At 32.4% G+C, this 26,942-nt stretch overlaps 3 protein-coding genes across 3 annotated transcripts; 2 read left to right on the forward strand and 1 right to left on the reverse strand.

Moving 5' to 3' along the window:
• The first annotated feature begins 2,527 nt into the window (after positions 1 to 2,527).
• LOC122583380 (sister chromatid cohesion 1 protein 3) lies at positions 2,528 to 7,976 on the forward strand. Its single transcript, XM_043755792.1, has 14 exons — positions 2,528 to 2,758; positions 3,461 to 3,719; positions 3,813 to 3,859; positions 3,933 to 4,012; positions 4,106 to 4,191; positions 4,685 to 5,238; positions 5,670 to 5,772; positions 5,852 to 5,985; positions 6,161 to 6,723; positions 6,801 to 6,840; positions 6,988 to 7,072; positions 7,157 to 7,292; positions 7,451 to 7,592; positions 7,703 to 7,976. The coding sequence occupies exons 1-13, from the start codon at positions 2,635 to 2,637 to the stop codon at positions 7,553 to 7,555; spliced, it is 2,316 nt and encodes a 771-aa protein (XP_043611727.1). The 5' UTR covers positions 2,528 to 2,634; the 3' UTR covers positions 7,556 to 7,592; positions 7,703 to 7,976.
• Positions 7,977 to 13,172: 5,196 nt separating this feature from the next.
• Positions 13,173 to 17,828, forward strand: LOC122583381. The gene is made up of 2 exons (XM_043755793.1): positions 13,173 to 13,826; positions 17,673 to 17,828. The coding sequence occupies exons 1-2, from the start codon at positions 13,173 to 13,175 to the stop codon at positions 17,826 to 17,828; spliced, it is 810 nt and encodes a 269-aa protein (XP_043611728.1).
• A 3,893-nt stretch (positions 17,829 to 21,721) lies between these two features.
• Positions 21,722 to 23,095, reverse strand: LOC122583382. The gene is made up of 2 exons (XM_043755794.1): positions 22,328 to 23,095; positions 21,722 to 22,219 (listed from the first exon to the last, which is right to left on the reverse strand). The coding sequence occupies exons 1-2, from the start codon at positions 23,093 to 23,095 to the stop codon at positions 21,722 to 21,724; spliced, it is 1,266 nt and encodes a 421-aa protein (XP_043611729.1).
• Positions 23,096 to 26,942: the final 3,847 nt, after the last annotated feature.

Below are 26,942 nucleotides of genomic sequence, written 5' to 3' on the forward strand. Positions count from 1 at the left end.
GCGACCTTTGCTTAGGGGTGTTCAAAACTATCCGTATCCGAAAAATTCCGAAAATCCAATCCGAATTTATCTGAAAAATCGGATATCCAAAATTTCGGATATCCGAACTTCGGATATCTGAAATTTCGGATTCGGATAGTAATTTTTGAAAATTATCCGAAATATTTGAAAACCTTATTTTCTTAAAAAAATCAATATTTTGCTTTTTATTTTCCGAATCTATCCAAAACTATCAAAAATATCCGAAAATATCGGATATCCGAAATTTTGGATATCCGAAATTTTCAAAAGGGTAACAATCTTTATCCTTCTTGAAACTAATAGTGAGTCGTGTCAAAAGCTTTGCTAGTTCTTTACGCAAGTGATAGATTGTTTCTTCCTTATGCATGAAAGATATATCCCCATTAACATAAATTGATCATATACGGGTTGCAGTCTCATTGTCAAATTTGAATAGGCCCTTACCATGTTAACCCCTTTATCATGGGAACATTCTTAGCTGTTTTAGATTCATATTGTGGAATGTGGAACATCCTCATACAATGGTTAGGTTCACCTTATCAAGTTTTCCTACCATCTCATTTAAACATGCACTTGACGCCTCTAAATCTAAAATTTAGAAGTAGCAAAGTGAAAAGTTTCTGAGAGTTTATCTACTAAACAATATAAAATATCAATGATTTTGTTTACTAGAAAACATAAAAAGAGACTGATCGATTAGTAGAGGAAAATATTAGTACAAAATTGAGGTTCAACAAAAAATACTCCATATATGGCACCATTTAGTTGGTTTATGTCATTTCTTACTATTATAATTGGTAGGTGGTTATTAATGTAAAAGTGTGGTATCATATGTGTGGTATGTTTATTTGTAAGTGTCTATATGTAAACATGGAAGTTTAAACTATTATGATTATTTTCTAATTTTTTTTACTGATTTAGAGATAACAGATCAAGTTGGATTAAAGATTTATAGACATCAATAAAAAAAAAGTGAAATTCTCTATCCTTTTTATATATCTCCTTTTAGTTTTTCTTAATTTAAATACACGGATTAATCATATTAGATTTATTGATAATCTTATATATTTTACACACATCATAAACGTAGTACACAACCTAGTTTTTTCACTTAAAGCAAATGCAAAGACAATATGATATCTTTTTGAAGTCTGAATTTGAATGATTTTCAATAACATGTATAATTAATATATAATTGGGCCTTCATGTATTTTTATAGGTTAAAAAATTAGCATGTAAGACAGATTTCATTTAATTTGGGTGTATAACAACACCTCTTTCACTATCATAATTATAGTAAAAATCACAATTGAGTAATACATTACACATATTACACTTGCTCTACAAAACTAAATCATTTACTACATAAAGGATATTATATTTTCTCTACAAAAATAAATCAATAATAATATTAGAAATTAAATGAAAAATCTCTGTCAAAATATATTGCTGCAAACAATTATAAATAATTATTTATGATCCACATAGAAATGATAAAGAAATTAGAGGCTTTAGAATTGGTTTATAAAAAATTAAAAAGAATAGAAAATTTAGAAAGAATTTACTAAGCAAAATATTTATGGAGGTAATGCTAAATTATGGGTGGAATTATAGAACTTATAAACAATGAAAGGGAGTAAGTTTTTGGGTCAATCAAATATTGGAAAAAACTTATCTAAACTCCTTGATAATTATCAACTCCCATTTTTTGAAAGTGTTAGAAATTAGTTAAATACAAAAGTACTAAATTACTTTTAATTAAACTCATTATGAAATTTTTTTTTATAAAGTACTAAATTTGTCTTAATGAATTAATTTACACTTTAAACCCTCATTTTAATATTTAACACTTGAAGCTCTTATCTTCTAAATTATTCTCACTGTCACCTTAGTATCAACCTACATCACTTGACACCGCCACTACTAGACCGTCGTCTCCGCCACCGTCACAGCATTGCGCGAGTACCATGCTAGTTATGTTAAATAAATTTAGAGGTATTATAAGGAGTAATTAAAGCAGATTAAGAAGGAAAGGTAAATTTAGCACAAGGAAAAAATCATTAGAAAACTCCAATAATAAAAGTAAGTAAACAAAATCAACCGGGCCGGTACCAATAAGACCCAGCCCATATCATAAATTGGGGATTTTTTCTATAAATGGCGCCATTTCCGTTCCCGCGCCCCTTAATATTCTCTCAAATTTGAAACCCTAACCCTAACCCACACCACCCCACTCCCCCCACATTCATAAAAAGATTCAGTTTTCATTTTGCCTTTTCTTCTCTCAATAATCATTCAAAAAAATCCTTTAACCAAATTCATCATCTTTTTACAAATCTCAGTAAAAAGTTTCAATTTTTATCTCTTAAAAACTACAATCAAGAAAACCGAGTTACCAATATTCATAATCTTACAAAACCCAGTAAAAAGTTTCGATTTTTATCTTATTACAAATCAAGAAAACCCAATTTGTCATCTTTTGACAAAACCCAATAATAAAGTTTCAATTTTTAACACAAAAAACTTACCATCAAGAAAACCCAGTTTCTCATAATTAGACTAAGTTCCGATTTTTCTGTCAAAAAAAAACAAACCAAATCTTGAGAAAGAAAGATGTTTTACTCACATAATCTGCTAGCAAAAAAGGGGCCATTAGGTACAGTCTGGTGTGCTGCCCATCTTCAGAACAGGCTCAAGAAATCTAATTATATCACCATTAATATCCCATCAACTGTTGGTTAGTTCTTCTTTTAAATCTTGTATTTTTTTTCAAATTAGGCCATTAATATTAGTCACTACTTTTTGCCAATCTTGAGTTTATGTTTAATTTTTATCACAGTATGTATATATAATTGGTTGTATCAAGATTATAAGTTATTTTTGTTTATGATTAGTTGGTGAAAGTCGTTAATTTTGTTTGCTGCATGTTTTCAAGTTTTATGTAGAGATTTGCGCAGTGGCATGATTTGATTTTGGTTTTCAAGATTATATTGCTTTGTCATTTAGGAAAACATTGAAAGCATAAAAGATTGTTTTGTTTGTTTCTTATTGTATTTATGTTATAATAATTGTAAAATTTGTAATGTAATCTGATCATCTTGTATGTAGTTGTATAGGTGATGTAATCAATATTTAACATTTTTTATATGTTAAACAGTTTAAGTTAAGCTATTTGTGTAGAAAATTATTGATAGAAGTCATAGAACTGTCACTATCTACAGGTTCTTTGGCATCGCTTATCAGAGTTATAAGAGTTCCTATCAGTAAACTTTTTGAAAGAAGCAGTCCACTTATTGCAGATACAGAAAACCTTAATTTGTTCATTGATTGAATGTGTTCTGTGCTCTCTTGATTCAACATGACTTGTTTAGGTGGGATATCACGAATATCTTGATTGTATATCGGCTGTTATTTTGATGCATTAGTTTGATGTTTGCAGAGCAAATAATGAATCCACAAGCCCCAATTGCGTTGAGATTGTCCGGTCATCTACTTCTTGGTGTTGTTCGGATATATTCTAAGAAAGTTGAGTATCTTCAACATGACTATAACGCACTGAGTATAGAAATAAGCAAGACGTATGCATATGCAGACATTAATCTTCCACAGGATGCTAATCAAGCTAAATTTGAATCCATCACTTTGCCTGATAATTTTGCTCTTGACTTGATGGATATTGATAATTACAACCCAAACGGGTATGGGAAATTATCTCTTTTATTTTTCTGTATTGAATCCATATCGTTTTGATGATGTAGAACATATATTAATTGATAGGTTTTGATTTATAGGTATCCTGACACTCATCTTATGGCCAATGAAGAAATTTCATTAACTGGTAAGGTTTAGTAATAGTTAGTTATATATTTTGTCTCTGAGCAATTAATATCTAAAGTTTACCTTATTATCAGATCAAACTCCTATCAGTATATCAAAAAGAGGAGATCAAACTCCTGCTGGATATGTTAAGATTTCTCTTGGTGAGGCAAGTGTTGCAGCTTTACATCTTTTGGTTGATACATGAGTAATTTAGGTGTTTTTGATGAAAGTCTAATATCAGATTGTGTTGTTTTTATAGAAGAAGGCACTTCGTACTCCATCTTTATCTTTGGATAACTCAGGGCCTCATTCGGTTCACGACGAAGAAATGTCAATTCACGAAGAAGAAATGTATGCTTCTGATAGATATTACTTTTCAATAATGTTTATCCTTAAAATCTTCATACTTTATTGAAAGCATATAGTTGAAACTAGAGTACTAGACATATTTGCACACCAACCGTCTAAGCTTTTAACAGTTATGGATCCTGAATCTTTAAATAAGTTTACCTTCATATGTTTCTGAATTACTTGTATTAGTAATATAGGCATTTTCAATTTCCATATGTCTTGCTTGAAATCCCAACAAAACAGTATGATCCATAATAATTCTGCAATGTTAACACCTTGAGCATATAAAGGCAAAACGCAGTTACTAGGCTTTTCCTTCGACCAAAGTTTATTGTATTTGCAAACCTGGTAACTTTCTTCTATCATCTGTAAGAACGATAATATGAGATGGTGACACCATATCATGTCTTGCAGTATTCAAACACGAATAAACAAGCATAGGTCTTTGTAATAATTTTGACGAAGTAATAATTTAAGCATGTTTTTACTGCAGCCCCCATCCTCATACTCCACGACCAACAATTGAGGGTTTTCCAGATCCTGATGCTAATAATCTTCCTAATGATGAGGATAACAGAAGTCCACTTGAACATCTACGTGAGCCTAATCACGGGGGTACTCCAATTCTTCCGAAGAGGGTTGAACCAGACCTTGAATTGGAGGCTCAGTTCACAAAGAAAAAATCGCTCAGTCCACTCGAACGTTTACGTGAGCCTAATCAGGGGGGTACTCCAATTCTTCCAGAGAGGATGGAACCAGACATTGAATTGGAGGCTCAGTTCGCAAAGGAAAAATCACTCAGTCCACTTGAACGTTTACGTGAGCCTAATCATGGGGGTACTCCAATTCTTCCAGAGAGGGTGGAACCAGACCTAGAGTTGGAGGCTTTGTTTACAAAGGAAAAATCTGACAATTCATTGACTTTGGAAGATGTTGTGGATCAGGGTGTACCTAAACAAACCGGAGTTACCAGATCACCAGAATCTGCTCATTCTGAACATGAACATGAACTTGTTCAAGATAACTCGGTCCCGCCTGTCTCATACGGTGAGTGTGGTTCTTTTTATAATTATAAGTATCTAGTAGCATTAAAATGGGTTTGTCAGGTCTGTTGGGACAAGCATAATTATATTTTACTAATTGAGTGGTTTTTTTTTGGTTATAGATATACATTTTAGTAACGTTAGAAAGGGTTGTCAGGTGAGTTGGGACAACCAAAAATAACTAGTTGAAAAAGGTCGGGTTTGGTTGGCCTTGAATACTTTTTGTTAATGATTCTTTGTAACTATAGTTGCCAACAATTATCTCTCAAGTTTGTCATCAAGTATGTTTAAGTCATTTACCCTTTTTAGCTCTTGTTTATCTAACTTGTTTGACCTGCATGAAATGAACATAACCTATTCTGCATTTTTTTAATAAAGAAAATGTGGCAGAATTGCCATCTCTAACGTTAGAATGGGTTGTCATATGGTGTACAGGGTTGGCACCTTCTCCTCAGCAGTGTGAGCCAGTTGTACCCGAGCAGCCAAGGGTAAAACGGAGAAGGTTGAGATACGATAAAGCGACAGTCTTGAGCAATGAGTACGGTTTTCGACCATTAATTGTTTCATCTATGCTCTCTTGCCATCTGTTTTTATTAAAATTTTTATGGTTAAATTAGGTTCATGAAAAAGTCTCTAGATGATGCCAGCGACCTGAAACGTAAAAGAAAAGGGGTATCTTCTCTTTTGGGTGCTTGGAAGTTAAACAATGCCTATAAAAAGGAACACGTCCTTTTTGGCCCTATCATTGATGGTTAGTGGTTTAATGGCTTTTGTAGTTATAGTTTTACTTTTGAGGTCAGTCCAAACCAACTTATAAATTCACCATTAAACTTTTTAAAGCATCCTACTAAATGACATACTTAGATATGACCATATAATATTGGGTTCCAAACGAATAGAGTTAACTTATTGGAGTTTATGTGCAGGGTTGGGTGATAATCGCCAAATGTTTGAGGAGGACTACATTTCTTCAAAACCTGACCTGTTTAACACTGAACAAGCTGAACCCGATGCAAGGAAAGTTGGACAATCGGATGACATGGAGGGGTCTTCAAACCCGGATCCGTTTAACACTGAACAACCTGAACCTGATACTAGTGAAATTAGACAATCTGCCGATGTTGTGGGGTCTTCAAATCTGTTTAACACTGAACAGGCTGAACCTGATGCTGCGGAAATCAGACGTTCTGCTGATTTTGTGAACCCCAGTGACAATGATATGATACCAATAAATTCTCCAGATAATAGATCATTCTCTTCTCCACCCCCGGAGGACAAAAACACACCTGCCATCACTACTGATGGAGGGTCAAAATCATATCAGACCCAAACTACTGCAGGGACTGATGTAGGATTTACTCCGGACCCTACATCATCTGTTGGATCTTTTGTCTCCGAAACTGAAACGCCATTTCCATTTCTTCAAAGTCGTCAAGGTTTTGAAAATAGTGGTGGTTTATCTGATATTCCTGAGGTGGATGACAATGAAGTATGTTTCTTAACATCATCAAGTTTTTGTACTGTTTATGGTGATTATTCAAACTCACTATTGCATTTCTATTTTAGGAGCTTGCTTGCTTAGAAGATGACAATGAGGGTACACCAAGTAAGTTTATTACTTTTATCCGTTCAGTGTTATGTTTGTTTTTGTCTTGAACATTGTCCAAACATATCAAGTTTGTATAATATATTTTACAACTTTGACTACAACCAAAAAAATCGTGTGTACTATGTCTCACCCTTGAATACACAGGTTTGAGGGGTACCCCTGATACAGATTATTCATCTGGACGACAAAGACCACCACCAGAAGCTGGCTCATTGTTACCGAGAACCAAGTAGTTTTTTTATTCTGTATGATATTTGTGGTTGTATATAGTCATGTAGCTTGATTTGATGTGTCTTTGATGATGGAATTCCAGGGCTGTGGCACAACACATAAAAGAAAAGTCATCAGCTACCCCTTCTTCCTCGGAGAACTCAGGATCTGTTAGTATGAAGAGCATTTTAGAAGGCAAGACCAGAAAAGTATGTTCTAGATTCTTCTTTGAGACACTGGTAAGTTTTTTCTTGCATAGTCTACTAGTCCCTTTCTTTCCTATCAAAAACCAAAACTTGATGTCTTTTGGCATGTTTTTAAATTCTTTGTAGTTTAAACTTTTCCGTTCAAACTTTTTTACAACAATTTTAACTCTCATGGTTGGTTACTGGATTAGGTCTTGAAGAGCTGTGATCTTGTTGATGTAAAGCAAGATGAACCGTATGGCGATATTACCCTGAAGGTCACTCCGAAGCTTTCAAAGCTTCAGATGTCAAGCTAGATAACCACCATTGCTTTCATTTACATATAAATATTAGGTAAGTTATTTGTGTTTTACATTCATCTCTAAATTATTGCTTTTATGATTTCCTTTATCTTTTACTTTCAATCAGTAAAACTAAGATTCTTTTGGGTTTTGTAATTGCAGTAGGTATAAACACAATATGTTGATCGCCTGTAAAGGAAGAGCGACAATGGCGATGCTAAGTTCTTGTCTAAAATTGTTTAATCTTCTAGTCGTCAATTCTGCTTTTTTTTTTCTGCTCAAGTTTTAATGACAATTTAGTTGACATCATCTGGTGTCGGGTCTTTAGGCTGTAGAGTTAGTTAAGCTGGTAAACATCTAAACTTTAACTTCCATTGTAAATGGTGTCACATATTTTTGCAGACTGATCATAAAATATCTGGTATTAATGGTGTCACATATTTTTGCAGACTGATCATAAAATATCTGGTATTAGACTTTACCTTGGCAAAGTTGAGCTTGATAACATATATCATATTTGAGCTTTACATAACAATATCTAGCCATACAATGCAAATAATACAATTTTGATTTAACAGGGGTGGTTTGAACCTTGGTCCATTGGTTTGTATCGTTTTATAGGTGTAACAAGTAATGATCAAGATTCAAGGGTTTATCGTTTCTAAAGAGATTCTTTTGAAATAGATTTAGTAGATATACAGTCTTGTAAAATCTAAATGTTTTATTTTTTATAAAAATTTCACTTAATCCTGTTGCTTGACAAATCTACTTAAACCTGAGATGCCAAACATGTTTCTACCAATTGAAAAATGTGAAGCCCGTTCTCATTAGTATATTATTCATTAATAAAAAGTTTTCATCTAAATGTGGGTTTAAAATGGGTTTATAAAAGGAGTAAGGAACTGAAAATGGAAAGTCAAAAAATGAGTTTGATTAAATAGGCATTTAAAGTGGGTCAAAGTCAATACATGATATTTATAAATTATTTTTGTAGAGCAAATAATGGATCCACAAATACCGCTCGAATTGAGAATTTCAATTTTCAAAGGCATTGGGTAACACCACTAGGGACCTGGTCAACCCCACCAGGGTATTCGCGGCGACGTCGCCGCTAATAGTGGGACCCCCGACACAGACTGACCAACGTTGCAGACTAAGGTGACAGACTGACGTGGCACTGCCACATCAGTTTGTCACCTTAGTCTGCAACGTGTATATCGGGAGTATATCGGGAGTATATCGGGAATTGACATATCGGGAATGGTTCTTTGTATTTGTTCAATAGCATCAACAGATGTAGCAAATGTTGATGACGTGGCAGGCTGTCACTTAGTCTGTAATATCGGGAATGGTTCTTTGTATTTGTTCAATAGCATCAACAGATGTAGCGCATAGGAAACATCGATGCGATACTTTTAGACTATAAATATATGGAATGTCCAAGTATCTATCGTACACTTGAAAACCAATATTCATGTAATAAGATACACAATACCTTAAAGTCGTGGTTTTCATACTGAATCTTTGTGTATTTCGAAAAAAAATTTGGGTACATAGGAATCATCGTTTTCATTACATATTTGTAGTTGTTGGTATTGTGTATCTTTTCCTTTTCAATCTTATTGTTTATATATATATATATATATATATATATATATATATATATATGTATTATGAATATAGATATAGATATTATACGTATGTGTAAATATATATATATATAAATATATAGGAATCATCGTTTTTATTACATATTTGTAGTTGCTGGTTTTGTGTATCTTTTCCTTTTCAAACTTATTGTTTATATATATATATGTATTATGAATATAGATATAGATATTATACGTATGTGTAAATATATATATATATACATATATAGGAATCATCGTTTTTATTACATATATGGGAATTTCACGCAACCGATCCTGCACGTCGACTAGCAATAACGTACGCAAATCAAGAAGATGCGTATCAAAATTGGTTGTACGCAAACATGCCAAGAGTACCACCAGGCCCTCCTATTGTAATAAATGATTAAATTCGTTCAATGTTTTAAAATTAAATTAAACATTTTACTTTAGTGTAATAATAATTCAAAAATATGAATAATAGGTTGATAAATAAAAAGTTTTAAATTTTTTTTCTCATCTAAAATATAAATTTCAACTTTAAGCTTTTGAAAACTTTTATAATTTCAATTTCCTTTCAAACAAAAAACAATGATGTGGTTAAAAATAAACATGTTTACTGTTTTATAATTATATATGTGTTTGTGTTAAAAAATGATTCAAAGTGTGATAATAATTTATATTTAAAATTTAACATATACCAATAAACTAAAACAGGATTAAGGTTTTCTTTAGACGACACATGGCGTTTTTATTAAACGACATGTGTCATCTTTAATATTATTTACATATATTTAGTTACCTAGAATTATCAAATAACTTTATTAATATAACTTTTTATTAAACTCCTAATACGAAAAAGTCGAAACTAATTAATTCTTTATATAAATATATCATATCATATATTGATGGCGATAATTTATATGTATGACCTATGGGTATCTTTATATATACTAAAAGACAGTTGACCTAACATTTTATTAACCAATCACAAAGCTCAATTTTTCAAACCTTAGTTTCTAACATTAATACGAACTTAATAAAAACTATATTAATGAACTATATTAAACAATAATTATAACTACAAATGTTTTCCTAAAAATTAATGAATTTCTAAAAATCATATCATTCCTAACTATAATAACATAAGTAATCTTTCCTAACTATACTACTATAACATTTATATAACTAATACTTTCTAACATATATTTACTAACACTTGTTTTTTAGTATTTTTTTAATATCAGTAGTTAATAACTGATATTAATATTTTTTTCCCTAAAATAAAACTCCATGTTAACATATGATTATTTGTTATGATTATTATTATTATATATTTACATATAATACTAGTTACCATACATGAATATTTGTTAACATATATTAAAATTTTTGTACAACAAAAATATTATTTAAAATATATTAAAATACTTACATATAATACTAGTTACCATACTAGTGTTACCATAGCATATATGAATATTTGTTAACATATACTTACCATACTAGTTACCTTAGCATATATGAATATTTGTTAACATATATTAAAATACTTACATATAATACTAGTTACCATACTAGTTACCATAGCATGAGTACAACAAAAATATTTGTTAACATTAACATATATTAAAATAAAAACAATTATTTAAAAGGTAAATGAGTGTTAACACTAAACAATTATTTAAAAGGTAAATCGAGAAACGCCAGTGGGGGACCCACTATTTGCGGCGTCGCCGCTAAATAGTTAACACTAAACAATTATTTAAAAGGTAAACGAGTATTAACATTAAACAATTATTTAAAAGGTAAATCGAGGGGGACCCACTATTTGCGGCGACGTCGCCGCTAATAGTGGGGTCCACACCCACGAGATTCGGGAATGGTTACAGGCATGACGTGATGGGTTGCAGACGTTGACTGACAGGGGGCCCACTATTTGCGGCGACGTCGCCGCTAATAGTGGGTGGTCGGGTTACACTATTTTCCCTGGTCGGGTTACGCGCTTCGTTTTCAAATCATCTTCTATATGGAGTTTGAATATATTAAAAAAGAGTCGAATATTTTAAACATTTACTATTAACGAGAGCAAGTACCTGCGAGTTGCGGCGATAAGATGGTGGGGTGATACCTAGGTCATAGAGTATGATATGTTATAGGAGTTGATATGTCATAGAGTATGATAGTCAAATGCCTTAGCCGTACGGTCTCTGCCCTCGGATTTAAAAATTTGTCGAAAGTATATCAAATGACATCCCTAATGAAAAAGCATAAAATTTTAAGAACACTCATACAATTTTTATAATTTATCGATGTACGGTTTTTGAGATAAAAGATTTTGAATGAATTGGAGGAATAAATGATTTATGGAAGAGAGAGAAAAAAGATGATTGTTGAGATTTGAGGAGAAAGAAAGGGTATTATATAAATATAGAATAGATAAGAGGGACATTTTAGGAAAGTACTTAAAATCTATATTGAAAATTTCAAGTTCAATATTGAAAATCTAGAAAAAATCTAATTTTTAATATATACTATTAATATATACTGTATGCTAATAATCAACATAAGTAGGGCCTTTGCATATTCAAATATTAATCTTCTTAGAGATGTCACTTGAGCAAAATTTGAATACATTTGCGCTTAGTTGCATACAACCCATATCGGCACTTAGGTATTGGTACTCTAAAAAAAGTTATAAGTTAAATCTTTAAATTTGATAAACATACATAGTCCCCTTGAATTTTATATAACTTCCCTTGAATTTTACATAATCCTCTCCTGCTTTATCTAAGATAAATACGGCATGCTTTACCTAACCTTTCTCCATTTTATATTTGTTAAATATCTTAAACTTAAAGTAAGTTTTCGAATCCATTTCTTTTTTTTTCTCTATTAAAGGAGTTGGGTACTGAAACTAATTGGAATAATTAACCGATTAAAATGAAAACCGGGTCTTGTACAGATCTTAACCTCTTTGATGAATAAATTCTCAATCTATATTATAACGACCTGTTTTTCAAGCATATATCTTGTAATTCATAGTTTTTTTTTTTAGCTTTTTACAACTTGTTGGTTCGACATCTCCAGTTTATATATCTTTTTCACTTGTTGACTTTTTTGAAATTATTCTTAGTTTTTTGTTTTAGTTTAATATATGGGTTTTTTTTGTTCGTTTTATTAGTATGTATTTTTTGGAGTAAACATATTTATGATATCGCGTCCCTGGTATTATCTTTTAAGAAGACAATGCATAAAAACAATAATTGTGTGGCTTTACGAATCACCTTGTTATTATTTTACTAATAAAAACAAATGAAATTGTCGGCCGTATTAGCCAACTTACACAGTATTTTATATTATTACAATGTATGAAGATTTAGATCAAAATGATCTATATTAGAAATCACGCAAATAAAAATATAAAAGAATGAAACCCAGAAATTTAAAGAATTTAAACAAAAAACAATATTATTTGTGTAAAAAGATGTAGTTTCTATGAATCTAACTCGATTAATATATGTCACATTTTCACCGAATTTAATCCGGTCTTTCCAATAAATTGTCTTTGATCTAAAAAATAATCAAAAAAGCAGGCCTTATGATAGGTCTTGTATATCAAGATTGTTAGTCCTATAAGCATAAAACAAGTTAAACAAACCAAGTTATATTATATCAATATCAATATTATCAATATATAACACATGTTAAGTTGCTTATAATAAACCATCAGTTTTAAGTTGTTTTTGTTTTAAAATTTGTTTTCTTATATTCACAGATATTTTAAAAGATTTCATCTCTTCATTATTTTTTTTTGGTCAAAAAGAATAAAGATAAAAACATGTGTTAAAAGAATAAAATGTTTTGTGTTAAAATCGTGTCAACATAAACCATAAAAAACTCAGCCACTTGCAATCACAACACAACCAACCAAGGGTTTTAAGATTGAAACCCACGCGGAAACTGAATCAAATTAACATCACTCACAACATACCTACCCAAAAATGTCGAACAACATCCCCTTTGAAATCCAAATGGAAATCATTCATAGAATTCCTGATATAAAATGGGTGGTTCAATACAGATCGGTGTCGAAAGCATGGAAGTCGATGATCGATAGCAAGAAGTTTGTTACCGGTCGTACCCGCCGCCACATCCAGCAGCAGCCCCGTCGTCTGCTTATAAGAGGTAAAGATTTCTACGATTCTCAGCAGGAGGTAAAATATGTGTCCATTGTCGATGATGACACTTTCCCACTTCAAAAGTTTAATTTGTCTGTTCCCGATTTTTGTAGAAAAACACGTTTAGTCGGTAGCTCTCATGGCTTGTTTTGCTTTTACGATTTTAAAAGAAATATGGTTATTTGGAATCCTTCAATAGAGAATTTCGTCCTTACTGTCGTAGATTATAAGGTGTGTAGTAGGATTAATGTTTTTTTTGGGGTTTGTCCTAACACTCTTGATCCTAAGATTCTCAAGATTCCGTATCGTGTAAGAAATGCAACCACCCAAGTTAAGGTATTTACATTGAGTTTAGGGGCTTGGAGAAGTCCACTAAGCAACACTTGTCCTCGTGAATCGATTTCAATGGGATCCTCTCAGGCAGTTGTTGACGGATTTATTTATTGGAATGCCTATGATAGCATTGAAGTGGATGGTGTACTTACCTATCACATTCTCATTATGTCTTTTGATCTGACAAGTGAAGAATTTACAGAACTATACCTCCCTATTATCTCTCAACCTTATCTCTCTCTATATATAATTCTCTATCTTCCAACGCTCGTGTGACATATCTCCAAGCTCGCCACACTAGCTTTTGTCCTACGTGTCACTTTAATATTGCTTTGCTCTAAAGGTTCGACACATCACCATATGTATATCTATATAAATATTAAAACAATAGTTATCCTATCTACAATTTAAAATTATTTTTAAAAATTGCCACATAGGTCTTTATCCTATGTGGCATCTCTATATTTTTTTACAATATATAAATCTACAAAATTATATTATTTAAAACTATTAAATTAAATAAAAATAAAATCTATATATAAACAAAATCTTACAAAAATAAAAGTAAAAAATCACATTCTATATCATAATAGAAACCGTATGAATTTAAAATCTATTTTTAAAATTGGAAAATATTTGGTTTTCAAATTATTTATTTCTTAATTTTACTATCTAATATAACCAATATTATATATCACATTTTAATATAGTTTTTTATTCTTTTCGTGGTGGTGATTTTACGTTTTATAAAAACTATTATCAATTACTAGGCGAATTCAACGTAATTTGAATAATAGGTTTGTTCTTTATAATCTAATTATAATTTGAATTTGGTTTCTAACTATATCTAATTAAAGCTTTTCAACTTTTATGAATTTTATTATTTGATGAAATAAGTTTTATGAAACTATTTTCTTTGAAAGAGTGTGATGAAATTCTAATAAGTCACATATCACTTTGCAAAAAATAAAAGATCGTTATGATTTTACATTATATTTACATTTTAACTTCATTTTATGTTCATTAGTATTGTATGAAGTATAATATGTGATAGTTGATATGAATATTTGATAACGTATGTTTTTATATAAATGCAAAAATTTTCATAAATAATAAGAGTTATATTTTGAATTTATCTATTTCAATAAATGTAAAAATTTTCATTTAATGATAATATAGATTTATATGTATATGCCTAAATAATGTATAGTTGTTAAAAGTTATTATAAATATTCATATAATTAAAACAATATTTTTAAATAACCACATATCGTACGGGTAACAAACCAAGTAGAAGTTATAAATGCTTTCAACTTAGAATTAAAAAAGATCACGAGCACTAGAATTTGAACCCGGGGTCGTTGTGACATAGTAAAAACACAATGCCATTTGATCTATCTACATGATTAGTAATAATTTGCTGACCCAAAATAGTAATTGTTTAATACAAGTCGGCTGATACAATTTTGCTAAAACACCACAATACTTATTATTACTTGATAAAAGTATTATTCGAATAATTTAAATTTTCAAAGCAGTACATCTACGACAAAACTTTACATTTATAACTTTACAATTCTTTTTTAAAGCCATCTAACTTTATTATTCTTTATTGAATTTTTTTCTAATCTCATTATATATTTCATCTTATAAATTAATGTAATATTAAGGCAGTAGGCCAATGTTAATTTGAATCTCTATATTAAGGCATGCCATAGTCAAATAATCCAACACCATTCTATCGAATCCAACACCATTTGATTTAAGTATAAATTTTTGTATATACCCATGTCATATAATTTTGGCAATCTTCAAACATGTATATTTTATGTGACATCTTCATACTTTTTATACTATTTATTCTATTTATATATCCAAGTTATATCCAATTTTGCATTTATTTATTTAATTTTGCAAAATCACATATCAGATCACTAAGTTTGAACTACAATATACATAAAGCTAATAAAATAACATGACATTCGCAATAAAATTTAGATATTACAAAGCAGTGCCATATTTTATTCCTGACTTACATGAATGCATGTGATCAAACCTAAAAACGATATAGAGTTAGATAGAGATATAACTAAGTTCTCAAAAACCATATTATAACCTTTATTTTTATAAAATAAAATATCAAATTACTAATTTTTAAAGTACAATATATATATAACCCGCGGAAGGCGGTACTGAGCAGTTACTTAATTACTTATATATATATATATATATATATATAGTGAATAGCAGTGGTGATTGGACTCAGCGGCATGCCTCTTCATCGTCCGGTAGAGATCGACCACGTCACCAGCACAGTCAATCCGAGGGCATGACTGGCTTGGTAGTCCCACTACCGTTCTGGAGGAAACTAGCTAATGCTAGAGAAAACCCTCATGTTCCACCTCATTGGCAAAGACTTCCTAATATGTCTTTCAAAGGTTTTGAACCCGTGACCAATATTTTGCTGAAAGACATAAAAGATATTAAATGTCCAGTTGGGCTAAATCCCAAAGACTTAAAGTACAATATATATCAATCTAAATAAAGCAACACAACATTTGCATAAGATTTAAATTACAATGGTGAGTAGCATCGTCTACAATGATACAATGACACACAGTTATAGAAATATATTATCATCTACATTAAAATGATAATAATTTTATCTAACTTTTACATAGACATTTAAAATATATTTGTGTATGTACCATTGATTTTAGGTCGTTTATATGATTAAGGTTTCTTATTTTTTAGATTTTAATTAATTTTTTTAAATGAACACAACTAAAAATTTGATTATGTGTCAAATTTCCTTAAATCATATTTTAGCTGACCCCCTATATTGTTAAAATCTATACTCCCTTATAAAGCAAACTAGCTTTAAGTCATTAAGAACCTGAAAAGTCCAAAATGCCCCTCACCGGCCTTAATACATCTTTCTATACCCATCTCTACAATTGGACTAAACTACCCCTGAATCTATCTCATTCTTAAAACAAAATTCCGCCGCAACGTGCGGGTATTATGCTCGTATAATAAAAAGATTTGATTATGTGTCAAATTTCCTTAAATCATATCTTAACTGACCCTTATATCGTTAAAATATAATAAAGAATAAATATATTTTTATACTATCTTCCAAATCAACTTACATCTAATAAAAATATATTTTTTACCAAATGATAAGAATAATCAATATTAAAATATATTTAAAAATATTAATAAATAAACAAGATATAGTTAAAAATAACAGAACATAAAAAACATGTTACTCAAAGGTGGAAAAATAGTTCATTTCAGCTTTGCTCTTCCAGTAAATGTTATTGAAACATTATTTTGTTGTATTCATCGTGATACTAAATTTTGTTGGTCTAATACGCATACGAAAACTCATTACTGTATTTGGGATGAGACCCAACGGTCCATAAACATTCGTTTGGAATGAGACGTTTGGTGGGAAAGCTGTGATTTTCAATGGTGATTTTATACAAGTGTTAACGGTTCGAAAGTAAACAATAATGTTTTAAGGTTTTATTTTGGACAAGAAGGTAACATTAGAAACACCACGAAAAATATTGTTTTTAAGAAATTTTTGACGAATCTATAATTCAATTTATATTTATATATATATTTTATGATTGAATCCTTTCATCTTTGCAACTTTTTCTTTATAATAAGGTTTAGTATATTTTGTGTTGTCGACTTTTTAATTTTAGTCTATTCAGAATACAAAAGTCTATTTTATGATATATAATCATTCACCTCAATTTGTACGAGGAATCTATACATAAATATAAAAAATATAAACGTGCAACGCACGGGATTAATCTAGTTTGTATATATATAATTTAAGGGAGTCTCTTGGTGTTTTTAATTCTCTCTTGACACACACCCAGAAGTCGTATGGATAATGAAAGGGATGGTTGTACGAGATCCTTTGAAAAGCTATACCACATTCGCCTATCTGATGCATCAATAGATTTTATACAGGGGTTCCGAACAAGTGGTGCACCCATAGTTGAAATCGGGAAATCTTTACCTACGCTTGTTGCTTATGAGCCTGAATCAAAGGACATCAATAGATTGAGTGAATGCATTTTGTACTATCTTGCTTTCAACTTGACTTGTTTGGTTAAGATTTCATGATTTTTCTTGACAGTATATATTGGCTATTATTTTGATGCATTAATTTGATGTTTGCAAAGCAAATAATGAATCCACAAGTCCCAATTCTGTTGAGAATGTCGGATCATCTTCTTCTTGGTGTTGTTAGGATATATTCTACGAAAATTGAGTATCTTCAACATATCTATAACACTCCGAATATAGAAATAAGCAAGACGTATGCATATGCAAACATTAATCGATTAACCAAAACTTGAATCCAACACCTAGCTTGCCTGACACTTTTGGTCTTGACATGATGGATATTGATAACTACAGCCCAAAAAGGTATGGAAAATTTATTCTGTTAATTTTCAGTATCATATTGTTTTGATGATGTAGAACTTATCTTAATTGATAGGTTTTGATCTATAGGTCTCCTGACATTCATTTAAGGCCAATGAAGAAATTTCATTAATTGGCAAGTTATATAGTTATCTCTTAGCGTGGTCATACCAACCCGTAACCGAAGTGGGGGTATCCAACAAGTTTAGACTAAATAATGCTTTTTATCGCAATTTCGTCGTTTGCTATATTTATGCTTCTTATTTAGCTATCCTTTTCATGTCTGTATGAATTTTATTTGTATTGTCATACTTGACACAGAGCTGGATATCAAAAATTAAAATATAATAACTACTTTAGACTATAGACTTTCTTAATAATAGTTATCTTTGAGCAATACATATCCTAAGTTTTTAGCATATCGTCAGTGAAACTCCTATCAGTATATCAAAAAGAGGAGATCAAACTCCTATCACCGAAGGTCACTTCACTCTCGAAACCTCATACTCCACCACCAACAATCGAGGGTGTTCCATATTTCTCTTTAGACAATTGAACGTCGGCGTGGGCCTAATCATGGAGGAACTCCAATTTTTCCAGAGAGAGTATAACAAGACCTAGAATTGGAGGCTCCTTTCACAAAGGAAAACTTAACACATTGATTTTGGAAATTGTGGATCATGTTGTTCCTAAGCGAACCAGAAGTACCAGATCACAGGAATCTGCTCATTTTGAACATGAACATGAACCTGTTCAAGATATAACTCGGTCCCGCGTATCTCATAGTTGAGTGTGGTTTTCTTTAATAGATATAAACACTAGTAGCAATAGATGGGTTTGTCAGGTGGGTAGGGACAAACATAAAATTTATCTTAATAGCTTTTGTTTATATAAATTGCTTGACCCGCTTGAAATGAACATAACCTAATCTGACCCTTTTTAAAGAAATTGTGTAGAGTTGTCATCTCTAATGACTTTAAGTATCATTTGAGAGTTATTGTGGTTCATATGGTGTACAAGTTTAGCACCTTCTTCTTAGCAGTGTAAGCCAGTTACTGAGCAGCCAACTAGTGTATAATGATAAAGCAAGTAGAAGATAACCTATTTGATGTTGACAGCATCCTAGATGGGTCTGATGATTAGTACTTAATTTTGCTTTCCTAGGTTTTGAACTATCTGGTTTTAATATTTGTGTTTTCAATTTATGAATACTTTGTTCTCAAAGTTTTGGCTGAATTGAATGTTGGTTTGTGAATGGTAAAGCTCAATCTGAATGGCATTTTGCTTTTTTTACTTGAAGTCGCTTTTTTTTTGTCGGGCCCGCGCTTTTTCTGCGCATCTTGCCTAGGCCACATCAAGTGCCTTTGCGCATTGAGTGCACCCCGCGCCCTTGACAACTATGGATGATGCCAGCTACTTGAAATGGAAAAGAAAAGGAGTAGCTTCTCTTTTGGGTGCTTGGAAGTTAAATACATTCTTTTTGACCCTATAATTAATGGTTAGTGGTTATTGCAGCATGGTTTTTGTAGTTATAGCTTTACTTTTGAGTTCAGTTGAAACCAACTTATAATCTCACCATCGAACTTTTTAAAGCGTCCTACAAAATCACATACTTAGATATGACCATATAAAATATAAATTCCGAAAGATTGAGTTGACTTGATGCAGTGAATGTGCAGGGTTGGGTGATACTCTCCAAATGTTTGAGAAGGGCTACATCTCTTCAAAATCCAAACTATTTAACACTGAACACGCCGAACCCGATGCTAGGGAAATTAGACAATTTGTCGACGTTGTGGGCTCTTCAATCCCCGATCTGTTTAACACCGAACAAGCTTAACCCGATGCTAGGGAAATTAGACAATTTGCTGACATTGTGGGGTCCGCAAACCCCGTTCTGTTTAACACCGGCAGGCTAAACCGGATGCTGGAGAAATTAGATGCTCTGCTGACTTTGTGGATCCCAGTGACAACAATATGATACTATACTTGTCATATTTTAGGAAAAAAGCACAAAGTCAGCAAGGGTGATTTTGACCCTGAAGGTATGGAAAACACAAATAACTAAATGGCGTAGATATTAATCGTAAAACTAAGACATTTTCAAACGCTAGATCACCCAATGTCGGTCAAATTATGTCTCTAATTATACAGATTGTCACGAATACACAAGATAATCCCATTAGCGCGAGATTGTCAAGGGATTTAGCCCAAATGCAATGCATTACTATATGTATAGGTATGGTTATCTTTGCCGAAAGCTTTGTTTATTATGCTCCTACATTTATGTTGTTATTTGCGTACTATGCTTGCTAGAGTTTATGTATTGTGCTAAGGTTTTGTCGCCGTACGTTTGCTACCCTTCCCTACTCTTAAGGTGGCATACCCGGCGGACCCAGGGCCCAACTGACAGGTATATCGTCTTATCATGTTCACTTTACCCTTTTACGGCTTTTACATCTTCTTGGCCGGAGGGCCTTATGGAAGCCGTCTCTTTATCTTTGGGTAGAGGTAAGACTGTCTACATTTCACCTCCCCCATACCCCGCTTAGGAATTGGGTACAGTTGTTGTTGTTGTTGCAATGCATTACTATAGTAATATCTTTAAAAGTCAACTAGTCTAAGTCTTGCCGTCATTGTTTAAGCGTATTCTTAGATCACATAAACAACAATTTTTCATATACTCGTAACACTTATGAACCATTTTTGCTACAAAATTTTATAAATGACTTGAAAAATTTCCTTGAACCAAAATCATTCAATAGAAGTTTTTTTTCTAACACAACTACATAATATATATATATATATATATTTTTGAGAATTACAAATAGAATATGATCCCAGATTAGGGTTTATTAAACAAATAAAACTTGGATCAAGTAATTAATATTTTTAATTTTGGAAAAAGGTCTGATTTTTTTTTAAAACGGGAATATTATCATAAAGCCCATCTGTTTTAGATAAGTATAAAATATTCTACATCTTAACCTCCCCATACACATCTTAGATAATATTCTGCTTGTAAACAACGTCATAAACACGTAAAAGATAGAATTATATGTTATTTACTTCCATTTGTGGGGATAATTGCATATATCCCTAAATATGCCATGTAAATTACAAATCTCCCCAAGTAAAATTTTAAATAACAAATATACCCATTATTTTTAATTACATAAACATATTTATCCATTTAAATCTATTTCATCAATTAATTTTATCTTATGATCATTTTATCCTTCTTCCCTTGAACCACTTTGATCAATCACTAACTTCTTTAGAGGCTAAACTTCATTTATGCAGTTAGGCCTATACTTATAAGAACCTACTTCTAACCCACTTCTAACACTATTCATCACTTTTAGATACACCAAGAACACCCCCTCCTTATAACCCCTACTTCTAACCCACTTCTAACACTATTCATCCATTATTATATTATTTCATTTTTTATTTTTCACAAAATTAAACAAACACAACTTATTATAAATAAAACACATTTTATTATTAGAAAACACATTAGATTTATTTAAAAACTTAAACATAAATTGTGAAAAAATCACATTATTATAAGAAAAAGAAACTTGACATCAACGTTGACGGCTGTGTTCCGGGAGGTTCCAAACATGTTCAACCAGAGCATTGCGAAGTTCATGGTGAGTCCTTCTATCGCGAAACTCCCCGTACATACGAAGCTGCGTTGAACACCTTTCAGACCACGTACGAGTTGGGAGGACAGTGTTAGCTATCAACTCTTCTTCAAACTCTGTAATTGCGCGCCCGTTATCTTCAACGATCATGTTGTGAAGAATGACACAACATAACATGATACGTTTTATCTTGTTCACACTATAGGACCGGGCTTGTTGCTCAACAATCTGCCAACGACCTTGAAGAACCCCGAATGCTCGTTCGACATCTTTCCTTGCAGCTTCTTGGTATCTCTTGAACTTGCTGGATTTCGGCTCCATCGAGCACTTGAAATACTTGACAAGAGTGGCCCGTTCAGGATAAATACCATCTGATAGGTAATATCCCTTTATAAACTGTTGGCCATTCACTTCAAACTCTACTTTAGGAGCCCTGTCCTGAAGCAAATCTTCGAACAAATCTGATTCGTTAAGGACATTGATGTCGTTGTTCGAACCAGCAGGGCCAAAGTAAGCATGCCAGATCCACAAATCATAGGAAGCAACCGCTTCAAGCATGATTGTGGGATGGCCCTTATCGCCTCGCGTGTACTGCCCTTGCCATGCCACCGGACAGTTCCTCCACCCCCAATGCATGCAATCTATGCTACCAAGCATACCCGGAAAACCATGGACCTCCTCATGTTTAGCAGTTAGACGCCGGATATCTGCTTCTACTGGCCTTCTCAAGTACTCGTGTTGATACAACTGTATCACACATTTGCAGAAAGCGTCTAAACATTGGTACCCTGTATCTTGCGCTATTTGCAAGTACTCGTCCAAAGCATCAGCCTTATAGCTATAAGCTAACTGGCGAATTGCAGAAGTGCACTTCTGGAAAATGTTAAAACCGGGTTGACCAGCACAATCCGTCGGTGCTTTGTGAAAAAACTGAAAGTGGTTCGGTAGCGGTTGAACGCTGCTAAAGGAGTGTATATCCTGCAATATGCGGAGAAACATTTCCTTTCGCATTCTAAACCTTCTACGAAACATGTCGGGTGGGTAGGTGCAGTTAGGTGCAAAGTAATGCTCGTATAAAAGTTTTGCAGCACCAAGGTGATCTCGATAAATCACCCTTCTAGGTACCTTGGGTGCTGAAGAACTTGAAGCTGCTTGCCTTTCGTTTTCTTCTTCGTCGAAGATAACGTTAAGACAAGCGGTTATGGCCTCGGGATTGAAAACTGCATTCATCTGGGAAACAGCCCGATTTATGGATTCATATTCGGTTGCTTCAAAATCAGAGCTAGAGGAAGAGGATGCTGATGAATCAGACATTTTTCTGGGGTGATAACTAGAGATGGTTTAAGATAGATAGAAGTGTGTATGTTTGATAGTGTGAAATAAAAGGTTAGTGTGATAGTGGTATATATGGGAGGAGAAAAAAAAAATTAAAAAATCATGAAACTAGCCGTTGGATTTCAAATTTTATTTGAAAAAATCTTTTTTTTTATTGTTTTTAACGGACAAAACCTCAAGCGGGTCCCACTACAAACTCTTCTACCGCGTTCGAAATGGGACGCACAAGCCAGACGCAGCGCCTAGACGCGACGGTGCTAGTAATGTCTGAGACGTCTAGCGTGTCCGACGCCGGTCAGACGCGTTATAAGTATCGGCCTTACAAAATCCATCGGTTCTAATAGTTAAACTTCAAATCTGTCAAAAGTCCGCTAATAAACCAATCCTAAAAAGTTAAAAAATTCATCGCTTTTAATACCATCAAGGAATCGATCTATAATCAAATTCTGAATCAATTAATTCCCTTCAATCTTATCATCATTATTATAATCTAGTTTTTATAAATACATTGTTTTATAAAACCAAATTGTTGCCCCGCTGCGGTTGCTCAACACCCGGCACCCCCAACTGCTACCCCGCTGCTGCTCCGTTTTCTAATATCTTCCACCGTCTACATCTCTCAACGTGCTGACGATGTGATGGTGGTGGTTGGCGAGAAAAGAAACGGTGGGAGGATCTAAGTGGTGAGAAAAGTGAGGTAGATATGTGATTTAGGTATATATATATATATATTGAATTTATGTATGAATCTATATATTGGATATGATATATACCTATGGAATTTATATGCACAATTTCTCTTGTTTGAAATTATACACGTACATATATGTAAATAAAGACTGACCGTGGATGTTGTTTAATAAACTGATAATGTTGGTGATGATAAAGACTAAATAGTAAAGATTTGTTGTGTATACTCTCTATATATGAACATCTGTTAAGTTGTGTTTGTAAGTATACAATTTTTTATTTGATAAAGGGTATGATAATCTAATTCATATTAGAAAATGAGATTGGGTATATTTGTAATATAAAATTTTTGTTGGGGAAATTTGTAATTTACATGGTATTATTGGGTATATATGCAATTGCCCCTTATTTGTGATATATTAGATTCATTGTTACCGATGAGGGTATTTGGTTGTTTATTGATGTATTATAGAGAACAAAAAAAATTTAGGGCACATGTAATTATGGAGAAGGTCATCATTTTACATTTTTAATTTTGAGTTAATTGCAAGATTGGTCCCTATGATTTACACACTTTTGTAATGGGGATCCCTTTTCAAGTATCGTTGCAATGGGGGTCCCTCATTTGAGAATTTTTTGCAAGTTTGGTCCCTTTTTAACAAAACGATTAATGAGTATCGTTAAGTCTGCACATGGCGGTCACGTGCAGGGACAAGATCGTCTTTTCGAACAATTCGGAGACCATTCTTGCAACTTTTATATTTATCTATATTGATATTTTTATTTTGCTTCTTCAACTACCTTAAGATAAAAAATCCAAATCTAACTTTAATCTTTATTTTGTGTGTCTTTTTCTACCTGAAATAATGTATATCCATCTATCTCCCATTCACCACACAAAGAAATAAATGTTTATTTCTTGTCCTTCATCTTTTCATTATTATTGTTAATATAAATAATGGGTTTGGTGTAGCAAGAACAAAAAATCTCCTCCTCCAAGTAAGTGATAATATATTATTGTTCTGGGTGGATATCATTTTAGAGATTAAAAGATTATTAAAGGAGATGGGGGTGTTGTAATATTTGAGCAACAACTACAAAGCTGTCATTTCTTTTTCTTTGGCAGAGAGATAAAGATATATAAATAGAGAGAGACAAGAAGAAAGTGGGGTAAACATATATTCTCCCTCTTAAAGATTCCGGCCGGCCACCACTACAGCCACCGGTGACAGCCGCCGTTCCTGCCATGTGTGCTTTCCGTGCTGCTACCGCCACATCAAAACTTCACCATCAATACTCAAAATCCATCTTTTTTCATCCACTATTTTCGGATCTAGACAAAACCCATCAAAGATTGAATCTTTTTTTAACTTTAAAGGGTGAATTTCATTAATATGCACAAAGAGTACAACTGTACAGATCAATAATAGAACATGAAAACATACATGAACACAAGATACCTGACCTATTACATTCATCCAAAAAAGACTCAATTCAAGTACAAAGTCATCACTGCAATTCAACCAGCAATCTCCACATTAATGTTAGAATGGGACAAAGAAGCGTCATCTTGCACCGCTCTCTATTCCCATTCGCAACACTAACATAAACAGCCTCCAATGTAACATCCCAAATCTTGTTATCGTCTATGTTGACCTTTCCGTTAGTCAACTCTGACTTTGTCCGTTAAGAAGTTATATGCAGTTTAATATAGCTAATAAATTTGTGGATTTATTTGTGTGGTTATTAAGTAGAATAATGTGTGTCATTTATGTGGATAAAACCGGATATATATATTCCCATTTAGTGCGATTAAAGTGTCGATAAATGTTTACCTTTAATGCTTGTTAGCGTGGTATGTATATAGTGTTCCCGAAGAAAAGTTAAAACGTACTTAAAGAAGTTCAATGGATTTAAGTGAAATTTATAATAATAAGATATTTTGTGAGGTGCTCTTAGCCCGACCCAAACCAAAAAGATAACTATAAAAGCCAAAAGGCTTGAAGTTAAGCGCACGATTGAAAAAGAAAAAAAAAGGGGTTTAGTCGGTTGTTATTTTCGAGCAGTCGTACGCAGCAGGCTAGAGGAGAAAGGGGTAACTGCTTTGTTTTTATTTTTATTTTTTTTGTCCCTTGCCTATTCGCTATTTTAGATCAAACATAGGCATATACACATAGCAATAATAAAAAGCATTTTGTGTGTCTTATTCCTTGCTAGCCGCCGAAATCAGAAAAGAAAGGGAAAGGAGTAAGGATTTGGTTTTGTCCTATGCTGCATGCTTTCTTAGTACTCTGAAATTATATATATATATATATATATATATGGAGTAATGATAATAGTAATAATATTATTAGAAATAAAATGGTTGTTTTTGTTAAAAGTATATATATATAAGTTTAATGTTTTCTGATTTTGGGATTGTAGCATGATGTCAGGAATTTAGTTATATATTGTATATATTTTTCTTGAAAATATTAAAGGTGTATTGCCATTTATTTAGTGTGTAAACCATAACTATAAAAGGATAATGTATCTAGTTTTATGTTAAGTTGGACTAGTAGAATGGTGAAAATCATAAAGCAATTTAATATGTTTTTTGTCATAAAGCTGTGGTCCACACATAATGTAAGAAAATAGTTTTGTTTTCTTGTGTTGTTTCTTGAAGCATCAATCGATTTATATATATCGGAACGCATACCCCGACCATAGAATAAAGTGTAAGCCGACCACCCCTTTCCCCGGCGATGTCACCGCGGAAAGTCAGATAAGACAAAACTGCAACCACCCACCCGCATTAATTGCCCCCTGACTTTGACTAGACTTTCCGCGACAACATCGCCGGGGAAAGTTTTCTCGATTTTCGTAATTCAAACTTGACCGTCCCCTTGTCTCTTCTCTATCTCCCCATCCCTTTATTTTCTTTTCTTTTTACACTTCCGAACTCAACCAAAACCCTCAAATCTCCATCTCTTTCAAAACCAAAATTCACCATCTTTTCTCCAAATATTCCGGCCAACTTTCCACGGCGACTTTGCTTACCACTTTCCGGCGACTTTTCCGGCTGATGGTTTTATTATTTTTTTTTTATAAATGGCTTTTGATATATTTTCCGCCCATTATCCTTTTTTTCTTTTTT

Source organism: Erigeron canadensis, chromosome 9, assembly GCF_010389155.1.
Source record: "Erigeron canadensis isolate Cc75 chromosome 9, C_canadensis_v1, whole genome shotgun sequence".
Classification (NCBI taxonomy): domain Eukaryota; kingdom Viridiplantae; phylum Streptophyta; class Magnoliopsida; order Asterales; family Asteraceae; genus Erigeron; species Erigeron canadensis.